General features: G+C 37.8%; 2 protein-coding genes across 6 annotated transcripts in view; one reads left to right on the top strand and one right to left on the bottom strand.

Moving 5' to 3' along the window:
- The window catches only part of LOC127812204 (DExH-box ATP-dependent RNA helicase DExH16, mitochondrial), a 30,948-nt gene that overhangs the window by 1,646 nt on the left and 5,925 nt on the right, over nucleotides 1-23,377 (bottom strand). For 2 of the 5 annotated variants that reach the window (XM_052352574.1, XM_052352573.1), the window contains exons 7-13: nucleotides 9,126-9,203; nucleotides 8,535-8,703; nucleotides 6,787-6,899; nucleotides 6,511-6,591; nucleotides 5,044-5,109; nucleotides 4,854-4,918; nucleotides 14-59 (exon numbers count right to left, since the gene is read on the bottom strand). In XM_052352574.1, the coding sequence (XP_052208534.1) occupies nucleotides 14-59; nucleotides 4,854-4,918; nucleotides 5,044-5,109; nucleotides 6,511-6,591; nucleotides 6,787-6,899; nucleotides 8,535-8,703; nucleotides 9,126-9,203 (618 nt within the window). Of the gene's footprint in view, nucleotides 1-13; nucleotides 894-4,853; nucleotides 4,919-5,043; nucleotides 5,110-6,510; nucleotides 6,592-6,786; nucleotides 6,900-8,534; nucleotides 8,704-9,125; nucleotides 9,204-23,377 lie in introns of all 5 variants that reach the window. The other 3 variants (XR_008025838.1, XR_008025839.1, XR_008025837.1) reach the window with 3 other exon arrangements.
- Nucleotides 18,562-21,012, top strand: LOC127812203 (uncharacterized). Its single transcript, XM_052352571.1, has 3 exons — nucleotides 18,562-20,269; nucleotides 20,353-20,471; nucleotides 20,568-21,012. Exons 1-3 carry the CDS (start codon nucleotides 18,574-18,576, stop codon nucleotides 20,970-20,972), a joined length of 2,220 nt encoding a protein of 739 aa, XP_052208531.1. The 5' UTR covers nucleotides 18,562-18,573; the 3' UTR covers nucleotides 20,973-21,012.

Genomic DNA, 23,377 nt, shown 5'->3' with positions numbered 1-23,377 from the left:
AGAACCATGATACCTGAGTGAGGCCCTGAGATAAAATATAATCATCCATCTCAACAGGACTGCAATGGAGATAATATCAATCAAAATATCTGGCAAGTTAGGGATCAAAATCAAACCATACCAACTAACCAGTCATAAGGATTAGTTTCAATCATTCATCAAGCAAAAGTTCTGCAAGTTTGGCTTATTATACACTTTTTTTTTGGTGTTTATCATACGCTTTTAATATTAAATATCAAAGACAATATTTTTCCATGCTCTCTTGCTGGTTACTTGTGTCATAACTTCTCATATTGCCAATTTCAAAAATTTCTGAAAAGATATACCAAATAATACCAGTCAACACAAAGGGTGCATCTGCTCCCCCCACCCCAACATAAACCGCGGATCTAGCCACAGCAGCCCCCATAGCATGGATCAGGTAAGTCACTGCCCTAGAGGGCAGGGGCCGTGGCCCAACGCACAGCACAGCAACACAGCAAATCACAAGTCCCTGCCCAAGTCTCAAACACAAGACCCAGCGTCACACCAGCAACACCATAACCACATGTGCTACGCGTCAGGTTAAAGGGTGCATCAGCTCATGACTGACAGAAACAGTGATACAACGACAACGGTATAATCATGCTTTGGAACCCAAACCACAAGTATAAATAACAGCAACCAAAACATATTTCCCCCAGAGTCAATCCAATTTACCTTTAAGCTGGTTTAAGATCCATGTTCATAATCTGCATAGGTCCTTTAATAATTTTTTTTTTTTAAAAAAAACTTTGGCCTCTTGACACTGCACGTGTGTGTATGCACATAGGAACATCTGGGTCAGCCTCTTTTTCTCCTCCATCAAAATTCTCAACATTTCTCACCCTTCATCATGTAAGTTTGTATATTTTCTGTGTAGCATGGTTATAAAGATATTTTGTTTAGCATGATAAAATGGCTATTCCTAAAAAAGATCAATTTAGATGCTATCAATTGTTCAAAGAGAAACGGATATAATTGAGGATGTTATCCACAAAATCAAGATACAATGGTTAAAAGTGGAGATTTTATGTAATCGTATGATAAACTGTTATTGTTTCATGGCTTGGAATGTTGGGACAATTAAGTACTAATACATGCAAAATATGAAGTGGAATAAAGACTGGATATGTTGTTGTTTCCATGCAAAATATGAGTGTAACAAACATAAAGATATTATGATAAATGTGCAGGTATACAAGAAAAGACAAAATTAAAAATAAGATTATTCATAAATTGCGCAAAATGGTTTGGACATATGAGAATAAGACAAATGGATGCACTTGGGGGGTGAGTGGGCAGAATGAAAGGAGTTTGTAGCAAAGTAGATAGAGGAAGACTGAAAAACCTTGGTGAAAACCTTAGAAATGAAATGAGATATAATGGACTTACAGAAGACATGGTTATAAATATAATGATTAAAGAGCTAGAGTCATATAGATGACCCACCTAGTGGGATTAAAACTTGTGATGATGATGAGGATATATTGGCTACTATTTGCATGATCTGCTTCATGAGGAGAATTCACAAGAAAAAACAAGCTAGATATTTACATCTTATGCAAGCTCACACCAAGTCGATATGTGCTCAAGGATTCCCAACATTTGGCATATAATAACCTTTAGTCTCCACTCTATGGTCATAAGAATACAGCATTTGACTAAGCAACATCAACATATAACACAGAAAGTCTTAATTTTTCCAACAAAATGTCACGACCCCAAGGCTGTAATTGTAATTATAATAGTAGTTAGTTTACATGCAGTTATTATGTTGTACTCTAGGTTGTTGTTCATGTTTGTACCATTTAGTTGTAAAGCCAATAAATAGGCTGGATTAGTTAGAGAATGATATAGTGAAATGAGATTTGAATTCTGATTTTCCTATCAATTGCTCTTATCTCTCTCATTTCCCTCTGATCTCTCTCCCTTTCTCTGTTCTGACAGCATTTGTCCCTCTACTCTTGCTGTTATCTCTCTCTTTTTATCTAATTCTCCCTCCATTTCAATTCTATCTTTCACGGTTCTAACCAAATCCCTCAGTAATTTCCTATTCAAACCCTAGGTTCATGTCAAATGGTATCAAAGCCAATCGCTACTTGGCTGTGAGCAAAGAAATTTCCAGTTAAGATTCAGGCGAATTCCAACAATCTAAGCTCGGATTTGATGGCGAAGCAGAGCAAAGCAGTTCTTGGTTCAGAATTGAAGGTGAAGTAGGCCAGGTGAGTTCCGAGTGAATTTGAAGGCAGATCAGAGTGGCGCGGTCGGAAGCGGATCTTGAATGATCGTCGAACATCAGCAAGTGCGATTCAGTAAGACAATCTTGACTGTGATTGAAATGGAGTCAAGACTACTGAAGTCCGATCTAGGTCGCGAGGCAAGCAAGCAACTCTCGGTTGTTGAAGTGTGATTGAGGCAAAGCAGGAAGGCAAGTGCTGGAAGCTGATAGCCAAGCATAGTCAGGCTATCCTCAGAAGCTTATTAAAGGTGATTTTCAAGAAGCTGCAACAGAGGCGATCATTTGTAGGAGGTGCTACCAGAGTCAAGCCTGTTTCAGGTGATTGTTTTGTAAATTTTGGCGGTTTCAGCAGGACAGATTGATTGAGTCAGGAAGGCGCGTATTGGAAGCAGAGAGCAATTGCGATCATCGGCAATAGGTCACACTAGATCATCGGCAATTGCTGAAGCAGAACAGGTTTGCTGAACTGGAAGCAACAATTGAGGCGGCTTAGGTTTGCTAAATTAAGTTTCAGTGAATTTAGGTTTGCTGAATTTTAGTATCGGAATCAGTTTCTGAAGAGGTCCGTAGAAGTTGATCAAGAGGCTGTTACAACGGTGACTTTTCAAGGCATTGAACTGTGGAGATGGCCAAAGGACTTCTTGAAAGTGCACAGTCATGTGGGAAAACATTCAAGGAAGAATGTGTTGCAACAAGAAAAGGAATCAAGAACCTCAATAGAAAGCTAGACAATTTTTTGATTCTATTTTCATAGAAATTTCAGGTTAGTATTTCGGCTAAATGTTTTTCTAAGAAATCTTATGCTTCCTTAAATCATATTGGAGATGAGAGTTGCAACGAAAAGTTTGATAAACTAAAATAAGAAGGATCAGTTACGAATTATCAGGTTAGGTTTGAGGAATTGAGATTACTGATGCTCAATTCCCATCCGATTTTGAATGAATCTTATTTTGTATTGAACTTCATCCATGGTCTAAAAGATAAACTAAGGTTTACTGTGAAAATGATGCCTCCTGCCACGGTAAATCAAGCAGCTGAGAAGGCTAGGCAGCAAGAATGGGTGCTGGAAGCCATTTACAAAAAGCATGGGCTGCAGCCTAAAAGTTATACTAAGAATAGCCAGCAGATTGAAGGTACTCCTAAGGTTGTTGAGTTTCTAAGATTAGGAATGGATGATGCAGGAAGTGAGGAAAGACCTGAATTGGAGCAGACAATTCAGGATGACAAAGAAGGAAAGGCAGCTACAGGAGAGGTTATTGAGGCTCCACTGGGGAAGAAATTTGTTGCAATGAATTCAGTTACAACTATCAATAAACTAGAAGAAGAGTGGACGAATCAAGATGTGCCTATTGAGAGGTAGCAGGAGGAAAATGAGGCATTATTCGATGGACTAACAGAGGAAGCAAAGTCCATTGCATTACCCTGGTGCCCAGTCCAATATCTGAAGAACCGGCTAAAGTCTAGGAACAGAACCTTGAGAGGAATGGTTCTGAGAACGAAGATTCTACGAGTACTGTTTCTTTGCCTTTGGTTTCGGAGAAAGTTGAGGACAATATGAATGTTTTTTATCTTGGACAATATGATAGTATTGTTGTCATATCAAATGATGTAGACCAGATTTGGCAGATGAAGGTTGCTGCCATCAAGTTTGAGAGTTTTGACATTGGAGAAGGAAGCCTTGACATGGCGATCCATTTTATCTTTGCAGGAAAAGCAAAAGCAGCAGACCGTAAGAGAAGAAAGGAAAAAGCTTAGAAGGAGGAAGAAAGAAAGGAAATAGAGAAGAAGAATATATCAAATCGTGAAGGCTGGGATTGGATGAAAAGCAGGGCTAGTAGCTGTGAGTTCTTGTGGACAAGAACTTTCTCAAGGAGGGGGGAATTGCCATGACCCCAAGAATCCCCAAGACTGTAATTGTAATTATAATAGTAGTTAGTTTATATGCAATTATTATGTTGTACTCTAAGTTACTGTTCATGTTTGTACCTTTCAGTTGTGAAGCCTATAAATAGGTTGGATTAGTTAGAGAATGAAACAGTGAAATGACATTTGAATTCTGATCTCCCTCTCAATAGCTCTGATACCATTTGTCACAAACCGAGGGTTTGAATAGGAAATTACCGAGGAATTTGGTAGGAACTGGGAAAGATAGAACATAAATGGAGGGAGAATTAGACAAAAAGAGGGAGATAACAACAAGATTAGAGAGAGAAATGCAGTCAGACCAGAGAAAGAGAGAGATCAGAGCAATTGATAGGGAAATCAGAATTCAAAATGTCACTTCACTATATCATTTTCTAACTAATCCAGTCTATTTATAGGCTTTACAATTGAAAGGTACAAACATGAACAGGAACCTAGAGTACAACATAATAATTGCATGTAAACTAACTACTATTATAATTACAATTACAGCATTAGGGATCCTTGGGGTCGTGACACAAAAGAATCGGGATGATCTCCTACAGTCTCCTTAAGGCATAATTGAAAAAAAGGAATAGTAACATTACCTCACACAATGACACGTGACAAATATGCCAAGTAAATAGAAGTTGGGTAGCAGTTTCTCGTAAGTAAGAAAGAAAGATGTTACCTAATGCAGAAAAGATACTTATCATGCAGGCCAAGAGGCAGCTCATCAATTATAGCTGCAACTTTCTGTTATACAAAAATGACAAAAGAGGGGAAAAAAATAAAATGATATAACCATTCATCACTTAAACCAAGAAAAACTTCATGAAGCAGAGAAAAAAATAAAATAAAATAAAAAGGAAAGAGCATACCAACATTTCTTCACAATTAGCAATAAAATAATTTTCAGATAACTTGGCATTCTCCACAAAATGCTCCTGGGTAGAAAAAAGAGGAATGGTATAAACAGGACTCCAATCATATGGGCAATGGAAAAAGAAAAACCAAACTCGAGGGCTCAATAATCACAATTTAAAGTAATAAATCCTTTTAAGTTCTATAAATGTAACCTGCTCCAATTATGGCATGCAATGCATTCCAAAAGGGCGAAATGGTTACACTGTAAGAACTCTATAGCAGCAAAAGGTAAGCTCATCTTCCTAAATCCAAATGCACCAAACTTTCATGATCCACTATTGCGTGGCATGAGCTTCTTTTCAATGCTGGTTAAAGTAAGGTTAAATATCAAGTAAATCAAGCATAAGTATATAAAGATTAATAAGGTTTCAAACAAATAAAATTTAAATGATTACATGCATATCAATAATTATGATATTAATAGCAAACAAAACCACTTATCAGAAAATAATAATAATAATAATAATAATAATAATAATAATAATAATTATTATTATTATTATTATTATTATTATTATTATAAACAAAAGCCAAAGTGATTCCCAATATGTGGGATGCCCTTGACTCTTGTTTATTTATCCATTTATTCTTTCCTATAGCAATATCAAGTTAAATGAAGGAAAATGAATGAAAAAAACCTAGAGTGAAAAGGTTTATGTTTAACTGTGAAGGAGGTTCATAAAACTGTTAGGTTCCATAAACACACACACACACACACACACACACACAGAGATCCATTGATAAAACATCCATGTTAGCAATATCATATTGCCTTCATCTCTCATGCATTTTCATGCTTCTATCAAAATATTATTTATCTAATTGTTTTAATATTCTTTACCTCTTTTTTGACTTTCTTCACTATTTTTACTGAGTAAATACACCTATAAAACATGCAATTCACATCTTTTTCAAAATTATCAAGATGTTCCAATTTAATATTTGTTTCTCTACATTCAATTAAAACTTGAAAATACTCCTGTCATTCCTTGATTGCCCCCTCATTTACCAACACCTTTTAGTCTTTGTCATTTTTGCAGTTCACTTGGCTCAAGTCTGTTCTTTTTCCTTCTCACTTTAGTTCTCTTGTACGTATCTCCCATCTTTCACGTCAAGTCATCAATAATGATTTTCAAAAACTTTTGTCCCTAATTCATCAAATACCTTCTTTGCTTCCTTTTTAGCCAAAATATATATTTCATATTTTCCTCATTAAATCATGGATGCTAAGTCTTGTAGTAAGCTCTTTTAGGCTTTATTTTTTCTTATACCTCCTCACTGCACCACATGCATGCTTATGAAATTCCTAGTGTATGTGGAAGAGGATATGAACCACTAGAGATGCACATAAACCAGTAAATGCATAGAGATAAATACAAAGGCATTCATAAATATGCTTTGGCAGATTAATGTTAACCTACCAATATCTGATGAAGCCCAGTCTTTGGATGTAATAGTGAATGCATGTACAAGAGGTCAAAAGTTGGAAATAATCCAGCATGCTGCATTATAGGATTCAACTTGTATTAGAAAACAATATAAGAAAATAGAAGCATGGCATAAGAAACATTTTTATTCCACTATGCGGTAGCAATAAATAAGTTTTGAAGTTCACATTTCAAAATATTCAATCAAGATTAACAACCACCAGATGCACTCAAGTGATTCTTTAATAGTTGAAGGATTAATTCCATCACCTCCAGAATGTCAGACGGGGAATTCAATGCTGAATGAAGCAAAGGTATATCTTCGGCATCCATACAAGTCACATGACCAACTGGAAATTTAGATCCATACCTGCCAGCTCTTCCTACAAATAAAGCCCCCCAAAACAGGTAAAACTCTTATGAGAGGGGGGAAAAAACTAATAAAGGACCACATAAATACATGTACAACAGATATTGACACCATAGAACTTTCACCAATTGCAAAAAAAAAAAAAAAAAAATGTGAAACTTGTACCTACCACCTATTTTGATGACATTTTAGCAATTTAATTAGAAACCACTTGTGTTACCAACAACATGAGATGCCTTTGGGAGCAGCTAAATGCAGTTTGTGTTTGTCTAACAATCTTGACCAAGAACAGATGAGCCTTGAATATTGTGGTATATCTTTCCCTCACATCCTGCAAATTGTGATGGTCACTAATGATGCTTTTGGGTGAACATCCAAGACAAAAAATGGTGCTTTCAGCTTGTATCTTTTCAATTCAACAGAATTACAATTTAGCTTTTACAATGCAATATGCCACCTGTATGTCATAATCTCCTCTATATACTTACTGCTCCAAATGTCTAACAATTTGAACCCTACTTTGAATGCACATGACCTCTCCCCATCGATAAAATTCATAGATAAGTCCTAAAGCTCCATAGAATGGAAATTGAGGTTTTCTTTATCAAGTCATATTGCTTCATGAAACTGATTTATTTTCATAACTGTAATTGAAATGGGATAAGGCAGGGAAAAATGCAAACAGCACTATCAATCTAATGGGTCCCACCATTGGATTCACATCAGAAGGTTACATTTAAGATCCCTTAAACTTGGAAACTCTAATAGGAATCTATAGGGTTTTATATAATTAAACAGATGGTAAAAAATCGGCAATTTTTGTTCCAAAGATAACCACAGTTTGCCACAGAACTCCTCGACCCTACCTCAGATTTTCTGTTTGTCACGTACCTCTAATTTGTCGAAGTCCTTACCCCATCCTACCAAAAGTTCAATGGTTGGTATTGCAAATGATTCCTGTCTTCAATCATAATAATGAGCTTTCCTCAGGTCAACACCCAACAGGCCTTAGTAAGGCTCAAAAGTAAATCTCTAACCACCTCCACCACATAGAACAACAACTGTAAATCTTAGTGAGCATATTAATTACACCATGGTGCTTAATAAAAATCTTAAAATAAATATTAGTTTAGCTTGGTAATTCTACATAGACTAGACATTGATGTGGGCATATTCAACCATTCTGATTTTGCCTCCTCAATAACAAGGTTATGAAATTTTAGCTACAAAATAACCAATTAATACTTAGCTGTAATTAAAATCTCTTCTTTTGCACAGAGAGTTCACTCCCCCAACTTCCCAAATTGGGACATGGTCTAGGAAGGAATCCCTAGTCCAATCCTTAATCCTAATGATAATCTAAAAAATTATTAACATTTTCCATCATAAAGGCTGAAATGCTTCTCCTTCCTAAGAGAGAGAAACAAAAAACTAGCGGAAGATACATACAAGTGCATGGGAGAGTGTTTACTATAGAAGATACAAATGCATCTAAAGGCGAAATTTTAAAGAGTACACAATAATTCTCAGTCTTAAATCAAGGCAACTCAATAATTCCCCCCACAAAGACATGATTAATATGAGTGAATTTTTCCCGGAATTGGAACTGAAGCTGTTTATGAAAGTAGTCCAAATGGATAATAAGTACCAGCAATCTGTTTTATCTCAGAGATGGTGAGCTGGCGCCTTTCAATACCATCAAATTTCTGCATTGTTGAAAATATGATTCTAGAAATGTTGAGGTTGAGACCCATCCCAATGGCATCACTTGCCACAAGAACATCAAACTCACTGCTTGCATCATTAAACATTGTTGCCTGCAATCCTAGGAAAAAATTAACTCAACTAAACCTTGTTTACCAAGCATAACAAATACAAAAAATAGATATTTAAGAGATAATAATGGATCAAATAAAATCCCAAAGTATAATTAGGAAATTGCATATGGATTTTTGTTTTACACACACACACACACATGCAAGAGAGAGAGAGAGAGAGAGAGAGAGACTAAGCTTATTCAATATAAAAAAGTTCACAAGAAAAGACCTGACAACAATAGTCAACCTGAGTAAAATGAGTTATTATTCCCTTAGCACACCAATTATTTTGCTCAAAAAAAATAGAAAAATGTTGCAAAAACAAAAATTACAAAGACGCCAATTGAGAGAATCATCATGCAAAAAGGGTACACTAAAATTTAAGGTTAAAAAGAGATTCTTAAGAGGAGCAGGCCTAATACCTGTCTTGTTCGAGTTTCAGGCGGCAATGAACCATAAACGACAGAGCAAAGATGCTTTCTTCCACTTTCAATTTGTTTCTGAGAAATTTTTTAAAAAAAGGCAGGCAAGATTAGAATAGTTTATGAAGGGAAGCAATATTGCATCATTCTGAACAATGCAGAAAATTACACAAAGTCCCACATCTCACACCAGTGCAAATTTCATAGTCATTGTCTAGGGCACAGGAATGGCATGTCACATAGGTTAAATACCATTTTTGGATAGAAGTGAAGATAAGAAAAAATTATAATTCTAGTATTCTACTACTACTCTTCACAAGTATAAATCCTTTTCTCTATTTGCCGAAGGATAAACATACCTCCTGTTCTCTATTTGGGAAAGTAATCTTCTCATGGAATTAATTTAAAATTAAAACATATTAAATTACCCAGGAAAGCAACAACCCTCTACTTTCCACCCAAGTAACCTGAATATAACAAGAACAATTTGAATGAATGTTTAATGGAGTAAAGACTTACCTTGGGTTCGATGACAGAGTTTGACTAAATATAAAGCTTTAAGGAGTAACATGTGTAAAAGAAATTTCAGAGCAAACAACACCAAATAACTTCTAGAAATTAGCCTAGCATAGGTTTAATCCTCTCTGAGACCTAGCCACAGAAAGAGACCTCCCCCCCCCCCCCCCCCCCCCCCAAAAAAAAAAAAAAACACACACACACACAAACACAGAGATAAAATGATATTCAACTTTTAGCATTGCTCCATATATTGAAAAGTTCTCCTTCCAAGAGGCATACTGAACAAGTGGAGAAGATAGTCAGTGACAAAGCAGGGAGCTAATAGCACAGAAGAAAATGAGATTCAGAATCATCATCTTGCTTAAACCAGCAGAATCTGCTAACCAGCATTGCATAGCTTTTCCACAGATTATCAGCAATGACAAATCTATCATGCACCCGAGCCATAAGGAAAACACCACCTTGCTCTGAGTCTTAGAAAAGAAATCCTGCCCTATAGAAATAGACAGTCACCTTCCAAAAGCTTCATGAACAAAGATTTCACTTCAAGATTCCATTACATGAAACTATCCAACTTAGGTATACCTTGTTCTTCTGAACTACTTTGTCAGGGGATGCCTCATTTAATAGCTCCACAAACCCCACGACTTCCTGGACCTTTAAACTCCTCTTGAGACAAAATCAAAGTGCCCTTTTTATGTGTTGTCAGAACTAATATATGGTTGTAGCCTCTTGAGACACAGGATAAAGATAAAATAGTAAGGAAAATCATCTTTCAACTTAACCTCCCTCAGGCCATTGAGGTCACCAGAATTTATCCTATCTAAACCCACTGCCAATCCAATGCAATTGCAAATTCATCCCAAAACACTAGACTGTTACCACAGCCCTTTACTCTAAGACAAGCAAAACCTTTTAGTTACCTAGTTACCCCAAGAAGGCATGAACTTGAGTACCATGACTATCAACCTCCAAAATCAAATTTGCTCACACATGAATCTGCACATTTATTTCCAATAAAGAATGTGAAGATACAAAATCCTCCAATGGGTGTGTTGATAATGACCAAATCTTCTAGGTCATATTTTAACTTCTCTTGAACTGTCACCATAAAAAATATACTCAATGTCTAAAGCTGTCTAACTGGTAGGGTTTCCAAAGTAAGCCAGACAAGTAGCATATCTGGACAAAATATTTTCCATACCAGAAAAACTGGCCTCTTTGGGTTATTCTCTTCCACAAAACTAGTGACGTAGCAGGAAGAGTCATTTTTATGCATAGCCTTACATTTCTTTTTAAAAAGTTATAAAAGTACATACAAACTTATAATTTAGAAAATATAATGTACAAAATTAAAAATAATGTGTTAAAACAATGTATATGTTAAATTATACCTTAATATACTTATTTATACCAAGCCCTTGGTTCATGCCTAAGCACAGCCCAACCCGTTTTACCCCTTTAATACATGTACACATAAGTTGCTGGCCAACCAAATTCTAAATTCCTTTTACTCAGCAAAAAATATATTATATATACCTCAATTCTCTCCAGACCTTAAGATTTTTTCCCTTAAGTCTTCATCTTTCCTAGTTAGGGATCTGCCAGGAGTCAACTCTTACCTGTTTCCTTTGGCATTTCCATTTTGATTCACCAAATGTTAGTTCCATCAGTTCTCTCACTCTTAATGTTCAATTTTTGCATCAGCCATCAGTCAAGCACATATGTTACAAGCTTGAATAAGTTTAAAATATATTATGCAAAATTAACATTATCTTGCATCAAACATGACGCAGAAGCCCTAGCTACTAAATTTATGGACCAGGCTGACAAGAGAAAGCCCAAGAGTAAAGCCAGGAAGTATCTATTGGCAGGAAAGAATGGGCCTAAATTTTCTTTACAGTTAGACAAGCGATATCCAGCAGTCAATAAATCAAATCTGATTTCTTTCCTTAGTGTTTCTTAGACCTAGGCGAAAACTATCCTAAGGTTTTTGTTTTGTCACGGTGTCAGGGGGTATCAGAGCAGGTTGGTTTTTCTGATCTGATGGCAACTGGCAGCAACGGTTCTCATGACGGTGATCAGGGAACTGGGGTCCTGAATCAAGGGGACGCATTTAAGGGCTTTGGAGCAGCAGATGAATCTCAGGATTCAGCATTTAGATCAACGTTTCGATGAAATTGCAGATCATCTTGATGCCCTAAGCCTAGGCGCAAACAGGAACCAGGATGAAGATAGACCCCATGGGTACAGGGATGCTCACGGCCAACCTATCTGCAGACCAGTTGCTGCAAATTTACATCAGAATCCAGCCTATGAGGAAGATTCTGATGATGGCGAGTACTTCATGGACGAACCAGTCAGATGCTTTGGGTGTGGTAGGAATGCCGAATATGACATCAGCGAATTCCGGTTGAAGGTAGATATTCCATGTTTTAATGGAAGTTTAAATATTGAAGGATTCCTGGATTAGATTGCATAGATCAAAAGATTCTTTGATTATATGGAGATTCCAAAAGAAAAATGAGTACGTTTAGTAGCCTGCAGACTAAAAGGAGGAGCTTCTGCATGGTGGGAGGGAATACAAACCCGCAGAGAATGTGAAGGAAGGCACCTATCAGGACATCCATGGTATCGGATGAAACAGTTACTGCAGCAAGATTTTCTTCCCCCTGACTACAAGAAAATCTTGTTTCAGCAGTACCAAATATGTTATCAGGGTCAGAAAACCGTTCATGAATAGACAGCAGAGTCCATGCGGTTGGCCGAATGCAATGATCTTCGAGAAAGTGAGGGCCAGCAGGTGGCAAGGTATTTGGAGGGGCTGAAACCAGCCATAAGGGATAAAATAGGGGTTCAGGTGCTGCAAACCTTGTCTGAAGCAAAGAACATGGCTTTAAAGGCAGAATTTATGATGCAGGAGAAGCAGTCCAGATTTGAATTTCCCAGAAGTAATTATAGCAATTACCAAAATTGCAGTGACAGGACAGAACGTAACAAATCAGTCTGGAATTCTAATGTTCGCGGTGATAGGCATGCTGAAGAGAAGGTCACAGGGAAGCAGAAAGTAGTTGATGGAAATATGGCACAGAAATCGGTCCAATTCTGGTGCTAAACCAGTGACAATAAAGTGCTGTAAATGCAATGAGCTTGGTCAGCATTCTAGTGACTGTCCTAGAAGGAAAGCCGCAGTGAATATTGCGGAGAAGGGCAATGAAGAAGAAGAGTATTACTGCAAACCAGATGGAGAAGATGATGAGTATGAGCAAGAAGAGGAGGATGATATACAGAATTATGTGGTGTGTCGAATGATGTTGGCACCAAAACAGAATGGGGACACACAGTGACACCAATTGTTTTGAACCAGGTGCACTATTAATAATTGTTTATTTGATATTATTATTGATAGTGGAAGCTGTGAAAATATTATAGGTAGGGAAGCTGTGAAAAGTTTGAAACTACCTGTGGAGAAACATCCAAATCCTTACACCATTGGATGGATCAAGGCAGCTGAAAAATCCAGGTCACAAAAAGATGCAAGGTACCCTTTTCGGTTGGTCAGTATCATGATGAAGTGTATTGTCACATAGTAGTTATGGATGCTTGTCATGTGCTGTTTGGTAGGCCTTTGCAGTATGATGTAAATGCACACGCTGGAAGGGACAATACTTATAAGCTGGAGAAGGGAGGTGTGAAATTTACACTGTTGCCTCTGAAGAGAGTCTGTCCTAAGATCTCAAAGGCAGAGGGGCGAATAGTCTTTACCCTTACACATTCAAGGCGTGAGATGGAGATTGAGATTAGGGAATCCAAGGAAGTTCATGCTTTGATAGTGAAGCAAGAAATCAAGGCAGAAAAGGACTCAAGGGAAGAGTATCCAGACACAGTAAAGGCATTGCTTGGGGAGTTTCGCGAGGTGATGCCAGATGAGTTACCACCTATACAAGATATTGAACATCATATTGATCTAATTCCCAGGGTGAGCTTGCCAAACTTACCCTATTACCGGATGAGTCCTAAGGAAATTGAGATCCTGAAGGAAAAGGTGGAGGAGCTACTTCGGAAAGGGCATATCCAAGAAAGCATGAGCCCATGTGCAATTCCAGCACTACTAACACCGAAGAAGAATGGGAATTGGAGGATGTGTGTAGATAGAGATAGTCGAGCCATAAACAAGATTACTGTGGGGTACAAATTTCCCATTCCAAGGTTGGATGATATGCTAGACAGGTTGCATGGTGCCACGGTGTTTTCAAAAATTGATCTTTGTAGTGGGTACCATCAAATTCGTATTATATGCTAGACAGGTTGCAGGGTGCCACAGTGTTTTCAAAAATTGATCTTTGCAATGGGTACCATCAAATTCATATTAGACCTGGAAATGAATGGAGGACCGCTTTCAAGACAAGGGAAGGGTTGTATGAGTGGCTTGTAATGCCTTTTGGGTTAACTACTACCCCCAATACCTTCATGCGGTTGATGAACCAAGTATTAAAACCTTTTATAGACAGATTTGATTGTATGTTAATATTGTTTGTATGTTAATATTATATATTATATTGTATGTTTGTTTGCTTTCCTATAAGTATTTAACATTGTTTATTTTTTATATAAATAGCAAACATTTGTTACATAACTTATATTTTGTGCTTTAATGTTATATATTATATTGTATCTTTTTCATAGTAAACATATTTTTTATTTCATAGCGCCTTAAGGGTGCCTTTCACTCCCTGACTACCTTGATATAAGGAAACACCACATTTGGTGTTACCAAATATTGAAGCCCTGTCAAACTTTCTAAATTCCAATAATGCCCCTTCAATATTCCTAAAAACCAAAAATAATTTTCTCAACATGTTTTGAACCCATGACCTCCAACTTAAAATAAACCTATTTTACCACCACACTGAATCTTATTGTTGTCAAATTTTGCCTACAAAACTAAAAAACCTGCAACATCCAATCACCATCAAATAAATCTTCATTTGAAATCTATTTCAATATTTTTTTTGAACAGAAACAAAACAGAGAGTCTATTTGTACAAGAAAAAATATATTTTATTTTGGGACATTTGGGGGGGGGGGGGGGGTGTTGGTGCTTTGACGGTGTGTGCTAGAGTTGTATATGTACAAGAAAAAATAAATAAATAAATAAGTAACACCACGTATGTTGGAGTAGTTTAAATATCAAGATTGTTGCTGTGCTTCTTTATGTTATATATATATATGTCTTTCTTTATATTTTTAGTTAGTGGTTGTAGCTGTATTGTGTGTTATGTTTTCATTTCATGGTATCAGAGCCATAGCTCTAACCTGATGGCCTCTAATCGAGCTCTTGATTTGTCCTCGTCTCCCTCTCCTCGTTCTTCCTCCTCTTTATCAACTGCATTTCAGTCAGATTTTTCAGCAGTTGCTAAGGCGTTCAATTTTATTCCAATTAAACTCAATTCTGGCAACTATATCTTTTGGAAGGCATAAGTCCTCGCTACGGTGCGAGCCTTCGACTTGGTGTTGTTTCTCAATAAAACAACACCTTCGACAAAATTTCTGGCTGCGTCCGATGGTGAAGAAACGAAAGTCAATCCAACGTATTTGAGCTAGATTCGATCTGATCAGCTTCTACTGGGATAGTTGTTCTCAACTATCGATCAAGAGGTACTTGTACAGGTGATCCACAGTGAGTCATCGGCTGAGGTATGGAGTATTTTAGAAAATTTAAACTCTCGCCAGACTATAGCAAAATCCTTTCAATTAAAACAATAGCTACGATTTATGAAAAATGATTCTCTGTCTATAAACGATTACATCCTTAAGATTAAAACAATAGGACATGCTTTGACAGCTATAGGTGAACCACTGAATGATAAAGAATTGCTACTTGCAATTCTTAATAGACTAGATCAAGAGTATGAAACAGTTGTCAGCCTCATTACATATCAAATGGATGAAAAAAATTTGGAAAATGTACAATACTTATTGTTGATGCATGAACAGAGACTTTCAGTCAAAAATCCTGCCATAAATTTTGATTCAGTTTCTATTATGCATGTCAATGTGGCGTCAGTGCCTTTTGTCCAGAATTATAATTTCAGTAATAATCGAGGAAGATCTTCTCAACGAGGGAATGGATATGGTAATAGAGGAGGAGGGGGGAGAGGCCGAGGTAGGACTTCTAATAGGAGAGTCTACTGTCAGTTATGCGGAAAGCCAGGGCATTTTGTGGATTGGTGTTATCACCGTTTTGATAAAAATTTCCAGCGAGCATCCAATTCAGGTTTTGGCAAATATGATGGTGGTAATCAGCCTCAGTTTGATCAGCCTCCCTCTAGAGCTTATTTGGCCTCATTTAGTGATTTTAACGGGGTCTACACTAGTGACATGGTGTCAATGCAAGGTTCTCACTATGGTAGTCATTCTAACTCTTTCACACCTGACAGTTTTGCAGCCTACCCTTCTCTTCCAGATCCAACTTGGTTTGTTGACTCAGAAGCAACTAATCACATCACCTCAAACCTGAATAACCTTTCTTTACATACTCCCTATACTGGTGGAGACAAAGTTGTTGTTGGTAATGGTAAGCAACTTCCTATTGCTCATGTTGGCACCAGTCATTTGCAAGCTAAATCTAAACCGAATCTCATTCTTTCCTTACCTAATGTCCTTCATGTTCCTAGTATGAAGAAAAATTTAATTAGTGTGTCGCAGCTTACTCATGACCATAATGTTGTGGCTGAGTTTGATTCGAATGTTTGTTTGATTAAGGACAAAGCTTCTGGATTGGTGCTGCTATGGCGACACCTTAACGATGGGCTCTATCGGTTGACTCTAGCTTTTTGTTCTGCTGTTGGCACCACTCGTGCTCCATCCCTAGAAACTTCTTTTGTTCCTTTTGTGTTTTCTTCAACTACATGTAATAAGCTAGGTAAATGTAAATGGCCAAACTCATTCTGTCATGAGTTGCCACAAGATGTAAATGTTGTTCAATAATGGCATGATAGATTGGGACATCCTTCTATGAATGTACTCAGATCTCTCTTGAATAAAATGGGAATTTCTTGTTCAGTTTCCAATTTGTCATTTTGTGATTCTTGTAAGATTGGAAAGTTAAGTCAGCTTCCTTTTTCTAATCATGCTATTACTGTTATTAAACCTTGGAATTGGTCTATTTTGATATTTAGGGACCTGCCCCTGTTTTATCTGTGGAAGGTTATAGATACTACATCATCTTTGTGGATGCATTCACTCAGTATACCTGGTTCTACCCCCTAAAGCTTAAATTTGATGCATTGTCTATCTTTGCTATTTTTCACAAGTTTGCTGAACTTCAATACAACACTAAGCTTAAAGCTTTACAAACTAATAATGGGGGGGAATTTAGAGCTTTCTTACCTTATCTTCAAGCCCATGGGATTCAATCTCGGTTTACTTGTCCCCACACTCATCAACAAAATGGTGTAGCTGAGCGCAAACATAGACATATAGCTAAAATGGATTTAACTTTATTGTCCCATGCTTATATGCCTCTTCGATTTTGGGTAGAATCTTTTCAAATAGTAGTTCATCTTATTAATTTTCTTCCTTCTTCATCTCTAAAGTCTATGACACCTTTGTCGCAGTCGTTGGGACTGTGATCAACTTCCGTCCGAAGAGTATTAGAATGGGTAGGGAATGGTAGTAGAAGAGAAAGGTTTAGAGAGAAGAAGAAGGTTGAGGGAGAGATAGAGAGAAAGCAGGGAGTAAATCTGAATTTGTTGATTGATTCTCGATAATGATTCTTAGGAACCGTTTGGGCTTATGTAGCTATCCTAGGTGCTGCCACAGCAGATTGCAGCTCCCATAACCAACTATTTTGTCTTATCCCAAACACCTTTACAGCTGGATATTCTCTCTAACTAACTAGCAGCTGGAATAAAAGAGAATTCTATGGAATAATAAAAGAACGTAGCAAGCAATGTAAAGACATAGCAGAAAAAAATAAATCCGCAGCAAAACTTGGCATGGTTCCGTAACAACCTTTTGAACTGCTGTATCATAAGCAACCTAATTACTTAATTCTTCAACCATTTGGTTGTGCTCGTTTCCTTTTCTCCGTCCATATAATACACACAAATTTGATTTTCATTCTGCCAAGTGTGTTTTGCTTGGCTATAGTCATACTCAGTGTTCGAAAATTCGGCCTAGGCGGCCGCCTAAGCGCCGCCTAGGCGCTGAGCGGCAACCGGCCGCATCGATTTAGGGCTACTCGGTAGCCCTATGCGCCATGGCCGACTAATCGGTCCGCGGCGCCGCCTAGGCGGACCAGGCGGCGCCTAACCTCCTGGGCGGCCGCCTGGGTCGCGCACGACCTGGGCCACCTAGGTCGTGCGCGTCTTGGGCCAACCTTTTTTCCCCCTCCCTTTCTCTATTTCCCGATCCCCTTTCCCTTTCTCTCTCTGGTTGTGTTCATCGCGGCTCCTCTCTCTCTCTCTCTCGCCTTCGATCTCTTCTCTTGGTCTTGCTCTCTCGTTGCTGCCGACCTCACCTGTTGCCTGTTGGTCGTTCTCTCTCGTCGCCGTTCGCGTCTTGCTGCGGTATGTATCCAACCATCCATCTTCCTCCGCCAACGCAAGCTTGCCTTTCTGCAGCAACTCAGCAGCAAGCAGCAACGCAAAGCTACTCATGGCTCGCTTGCATATTGCTTGCTTGCTGCTTCAAGCAGCAAGCTTGCTGCGTCAGCTTGCTGCTTCAAGCAGCAGCTGATTTCATTTCATTTGATGAGTTTTAGTTAAATTTTAATGTATATTATTGAAATTATTCAATACTCAGGGAAAAACAGGAGTCAGGAAGTGAAATGAATGATTCGGATAGGACTGGAAGTACGGGAGCATCGTCCGAGGCCTCCTCAATTCTTAAAAGGAAGTCAAATAATGTCGGATGGGAGTATGGAATGTTAATTGATCCGAAAAATATGGATAAAATTAAATGTAAGTTGTGTGGTAAAATTATGTCTGGAGGTGTTTACAGAGTAAAAGAACACATTGGCCACATTTCTGGAAATGTTTCTGCATGTCCAAAATCTTCTCCAACTGATCAAGCCAAATGTAAGAATGCTATTGCCGAGGCAAAGAATAAGAGGAAAAATAAGAAGAAGGAGGAAGATTTGATGAGATCAACTGTTAATATCTCCGAAAGAGTGGAAGGGGATGATGATGATGAATTGCAAGAGTTAGGTAGCAGAAAAACGTCCTGTACTCTTGGCCCTATCGATAAGTTTGCAAGCTCCATCAGCCCTGAAACTTGTTTGAGTGCGAGAATGAGCCAAAGGCAACAAACTATTAGTGAAGCACTATTTAAAGAGAGAACACAGTCTGTTCGTGAATATTGTGCTAGATGGGTGTATGAAGCTGGTATACCTTTCAATGCGATTGACAATGATAGCTTCAAATTGTTTGTTGAGGCGGTTGGTCAATTTGGGCCGGGCTTCAAACCTCCCAGTCAATACCAATTGAAGGAACCACTATTAAAGGGGGAAGTTGACAGAATAAAAGAGTTATTGAAGAAGCATGAAGAAGAGTGGGCACGAACTGGGTGCTCCATTATGACAGATGCTTGGACAGATAGAAAAAGGAGGAGCATCATGAACCTATGTGTTAATTCTAATGCAGGTACTGCTTTCCTTTCTTCTAGAGAGTCTTCAGATGAAGCACATACAAGTGAACTTATCTTTGAGTATGTGGATAAATGCATTGAGCAAGTTGGGCCACAAAACGTCATCCAAGTAGTAACCGACAATGCTGCCAATATTATGGGAGCGGGAAAATTATTGAAGGTGAAGAGGCCAAATATCTTTTGGACCTCATGTGCTACTCACACCATCAATTTGATGCTTGAAAGTATTGGAAAACTGCCGAAGTATAAGAAAGTCATTGATCAGGCCAAGAGTTTCACAATCTTCATTTATGCACACCATAAGACCTTGTCCTTAATGAGGTCATTTACGAAGAAGAGGGATATAGTGAGACCAGGAGTTACTAGATTCGCTTCTGCTTTCTTGACTTTACAGAGTTTGATGGAGAAAAAGGCCCAATTGAGGGCAATGTTTACCAGCTCCGAATGGGAGGAGTGCAAATGGTCAAAGATTGTTAAAGGGAAAGCAGCCTATGCTACTGTGATGAGCATTGCTTTTTGGAATGGTGTGACTATATGCCTTAAAGTTTTTGCACCTTTGGTGAAGGTGCTTCGAATTGTTGATGCGGATAGAAAGCCTTCTATGGGCTTTTTATGTGGAGAGATTAAGCAAGCAAAGGAAGATATTAAGGAGGCCTTAAATAATCTTGAAAAGAACTATAAGCCTATTATGGAGATTATTGAAGCAAGGGTAAAAGATAGGCTAGATAGTCCACTACATTTTGCAGCTTACCTTTTGACTCCCTACTACTTTTTCAAGGATATGGATATACAACTTGATAATGAAGTGATGGATGGGCTTTTTAACTGTGTGGAGATGTTTTATCATTATGATGGTGAATTGCAAGGCCATGTTATAAATGTTGAGTTGCCAAAGTATACTCGTAAAGATGGAGCTTTTGGAAAATCGTGGGCAACTCAAGGGTGTGCGAAAAATGATGACAATTATAATCCAGGTATAAAATTCTTTTAATCCTTTCTATTGTGTATTAGTGTATAAATTAAATTTGTTTACTTTATACTTGTTTGACCTATGTAGTTACATGGTGGATGACTTATGGAAATCAAACTCCAAACTTGCAACGAATGGCGAGAAAGATTCTCTCGTTAACCACTAGTTCATCCGGTTGTGAAAGAAATTGGAGCACTTTTGAAGGGGTTAGTGTATATATGAATTATATTTATTTACTACCAATTAGTTATCCTTATTCAGTTATCATTTATATTGATATTGCTTTCATTTTATTTATGTAGATACATACGAAGAAAAGAAATAGACTAGACGTGAATCGATTGAACAATCTAGTCTATGTTCAATTTAATGCGAAATTGATGAACAAGCACAAAAGGGAGAAGGAAAGGAATGTTGATGTGCTACTTGCTAGTGATGCTAGTAATGCACAAGGATGGATCGTTGATGGAGAAGATGATGAAGAAGTTGAGCCTGGTACGGGGCTCACTTGGGAAGTGGTTGGTGAAGCATCGGGAGCAAACGAGATGCTTCAAGCTCGAAGAAGTTCTAGGATGAGAGAGCTTCATGAAGATGATTTTCAATCAGAAGAAGAAGATGAGCAAGAAATCAATGAATTTGATTTTGAGTCCGATGAAGATCGTGTATTGGAAGAATATGGAGAGGAAGAAGACCAATTAGATAGTTAGACTTAGATTCTTCGGATATGGTTTATGTTGTATTATTGCTACTTCTATCTTCTTGAACTTATAACTAATATAATAGTTTATTTTTTGAGTCTTAATTCCATTATCTCACTTGTCTTTTCAACTTTGATTTACCTGAAAATAATATCAAATTACATCAAAAGGTTTTTAGAAAAAAAAAAAAAAAATCATTTTTCCTAGTCGCCGCCTAAGCCCCGCCTAGGCGCCCTAGGCGCTAGGCCCCAGCCTGGCGCCCGACTAGCGCCTAGCGCGTTTTTGAACACTGGTCATACTTAAGCTGGATACAAGTGTTTGCATCCATTCAGGAGAGTGTATGTGTCTCAACATGTTCAATTTAATCCTAGTGATTTTCCTTATCTTTCTTTGTTTTCTCCTTCTTTTTCTTCTTTACCAAAGTCATCAGAACACCAAGGGTATTCTACTGCCTATTTGGAACCTACTTTCTCTCACTCTAATCCTTCATGGTGTCCTTCAGTTGCTCTAGTTCCAATTTCCACACAGTCTGGTGGTTAAAGTAACGTTTTAGCTCTGTTATAGAGCATTTACAAGAGCTGCAATCTCCTTCAGCTTCTTCATTTGCATCTGTACCTCACAATACCCCTATTCCAGCACCTCAATCTAAACCTAAGCTATCTAAACCTATTCTTGCTCCTTCTCTTCATCCTATGGTCACAAGATTCAAGTCCAAACAATTAGTTGCCCATTCTCCTCATGCCTTAGTGAGTTCCATTGAGCCTAGTTTAGTTAGTGAGGCCTTTTTAGACTCACGATGGGTTCAGGCCATGAATGAGGAGTATATAGCCTTGCAGAAAAATCACACTTGAGATTTGGTTCTCTTGTCTAAGGATATGAATTTAATTGGCTGTAAATGAGTGTTTCGGGTGAAATACAATACTGATGGTTCTGTTCTCAAGTATAAAGCCAGGTTGGTTGCTAAGGGCTTTCTTTAAACTCCGGGTGTAGACTATGCTGAAACCTTTAGTCCGATTGTTAAGGCACCAACAATTCGTGTTCTATTTTCTTTGGCAGCTACCTATGGTTGGGACATTCAACAAGTTGATGTCAATAATACATTTCTTAATGGAGACTGTTGCGTCATTTGTATTAGATTAGATTAAATGTAAACAAGTTTATTTTATTCTGCTGCATGGTTTGGTGTAACATTAGAATTAATTTTCTCTTCTAAAAGGTCTATTTCTAGAAGGGGCAGCTGACCTATTAAGTTAGTTAAGTCATTTGGGCAGGCGGTTTTGTCTTGTAATCCCCGCCCCTATGTCTTATAAATAGGGGTCATGGGATAAGGAAAAGATAGAGGTTTTTAGCGCATCTATTCTCGGAAAGATTAGTTTTCCGGTTGTTGTCTTGTATTTGGGATTGAGTGCGAGAGGTAGAGAGTGGCTGGTTTATAGCTTGTATTCTCTAGGATCCTTATAGCTTTTAGTGTATATGGGCGGGAGAGGATTCGGTTCTCGTTGTAATCATCCCATGGATGTTTCAAGATAGTGGATTGAAGAGGTGCCTAGCAGTCTGGATGTAGGTCTTGTTTTCAAGACCGAACCAGGATAACTCTTGTGTGTTCTTGGTGTGTGTTTGTCTATTTGTGTTTCTCTTATATGTGTTTCCATTATCGGTGTGTTCTTGAGTTGATAGTAAGCTAGTTGAGTTGAGAAAATCAATAGAGTGTTGTGCGACTACTCTAACAGAGACTTAAACAATTTATATAGCTCAACCTGAGGGATTTGTAAGTTCATAGTTTCTTACACATGTCTTCCAGTTAAGGAAGTCTTTGTATGGGTTGAAGCAGGCTCCTAGAGCCTGGTATATGAAGCTGAAAACAGTGTTACAATCTTGGGGTTTTGTCCGGGCTGTATCAGATGCGTCTTTGTTTATTAAGAAGACTGTTTGTTGTGTGCTTTATGTTTTGATCTATGTTGATGATATTTTAATTACTGGTTCTGATAATGTTGCTTTTAAATCATGTATTCATGACTTGGACACTCATTTCGCTCTTAAGACTCTTGGTTCTGTGAACTACTTTTTGGGGTTTGAATCTTATAGAGATAGCAGTGGTATATATCTAACTCAATCTAAGTATGTGATTGACTTACTGAAAAAGGTTGCTATGCAAGATAGCGAACCTTGTGACACTCCTATGGCTGCTGGGGTTTCATTAATAGATGAAGGAGAGTAGTTTCTCAATCCCTCTTTGTATAGAATTCTCATTGGTTCATTGTAGTATTTAACATATACTCGCCCAGACATAGCATTTACAGTTAACAAATTGAGTCAATTTCTCTCTAGTCCTAAGGTTCAACATTGGATAGCTCGTAAGCGCTTACTTCAGTATCTAAAAGGCACAGTTGGCATGGGGTTGGTCTTCTCTCTCT

Source organism: Diospyros lotus, chromosome 10, assembly GCF_014633365.1.
Source record: "Diospyros lotus cultivar Yz01 chromosome 10, ASM1463336v1, whole genome shotgun sequence".
Taxonomy (NCBI): domain Eukaryota; kingdom Viridiplantae; phylum Streptophyta; class Magnoliopsida; order Ericales; family Ebenaceae; genus Diospyros; species Diospyros lotus.
Note: the sequence above shows the minus strand (reverse complement) of the source record. Positions and strands in the feature narration are given on the sequence as shown.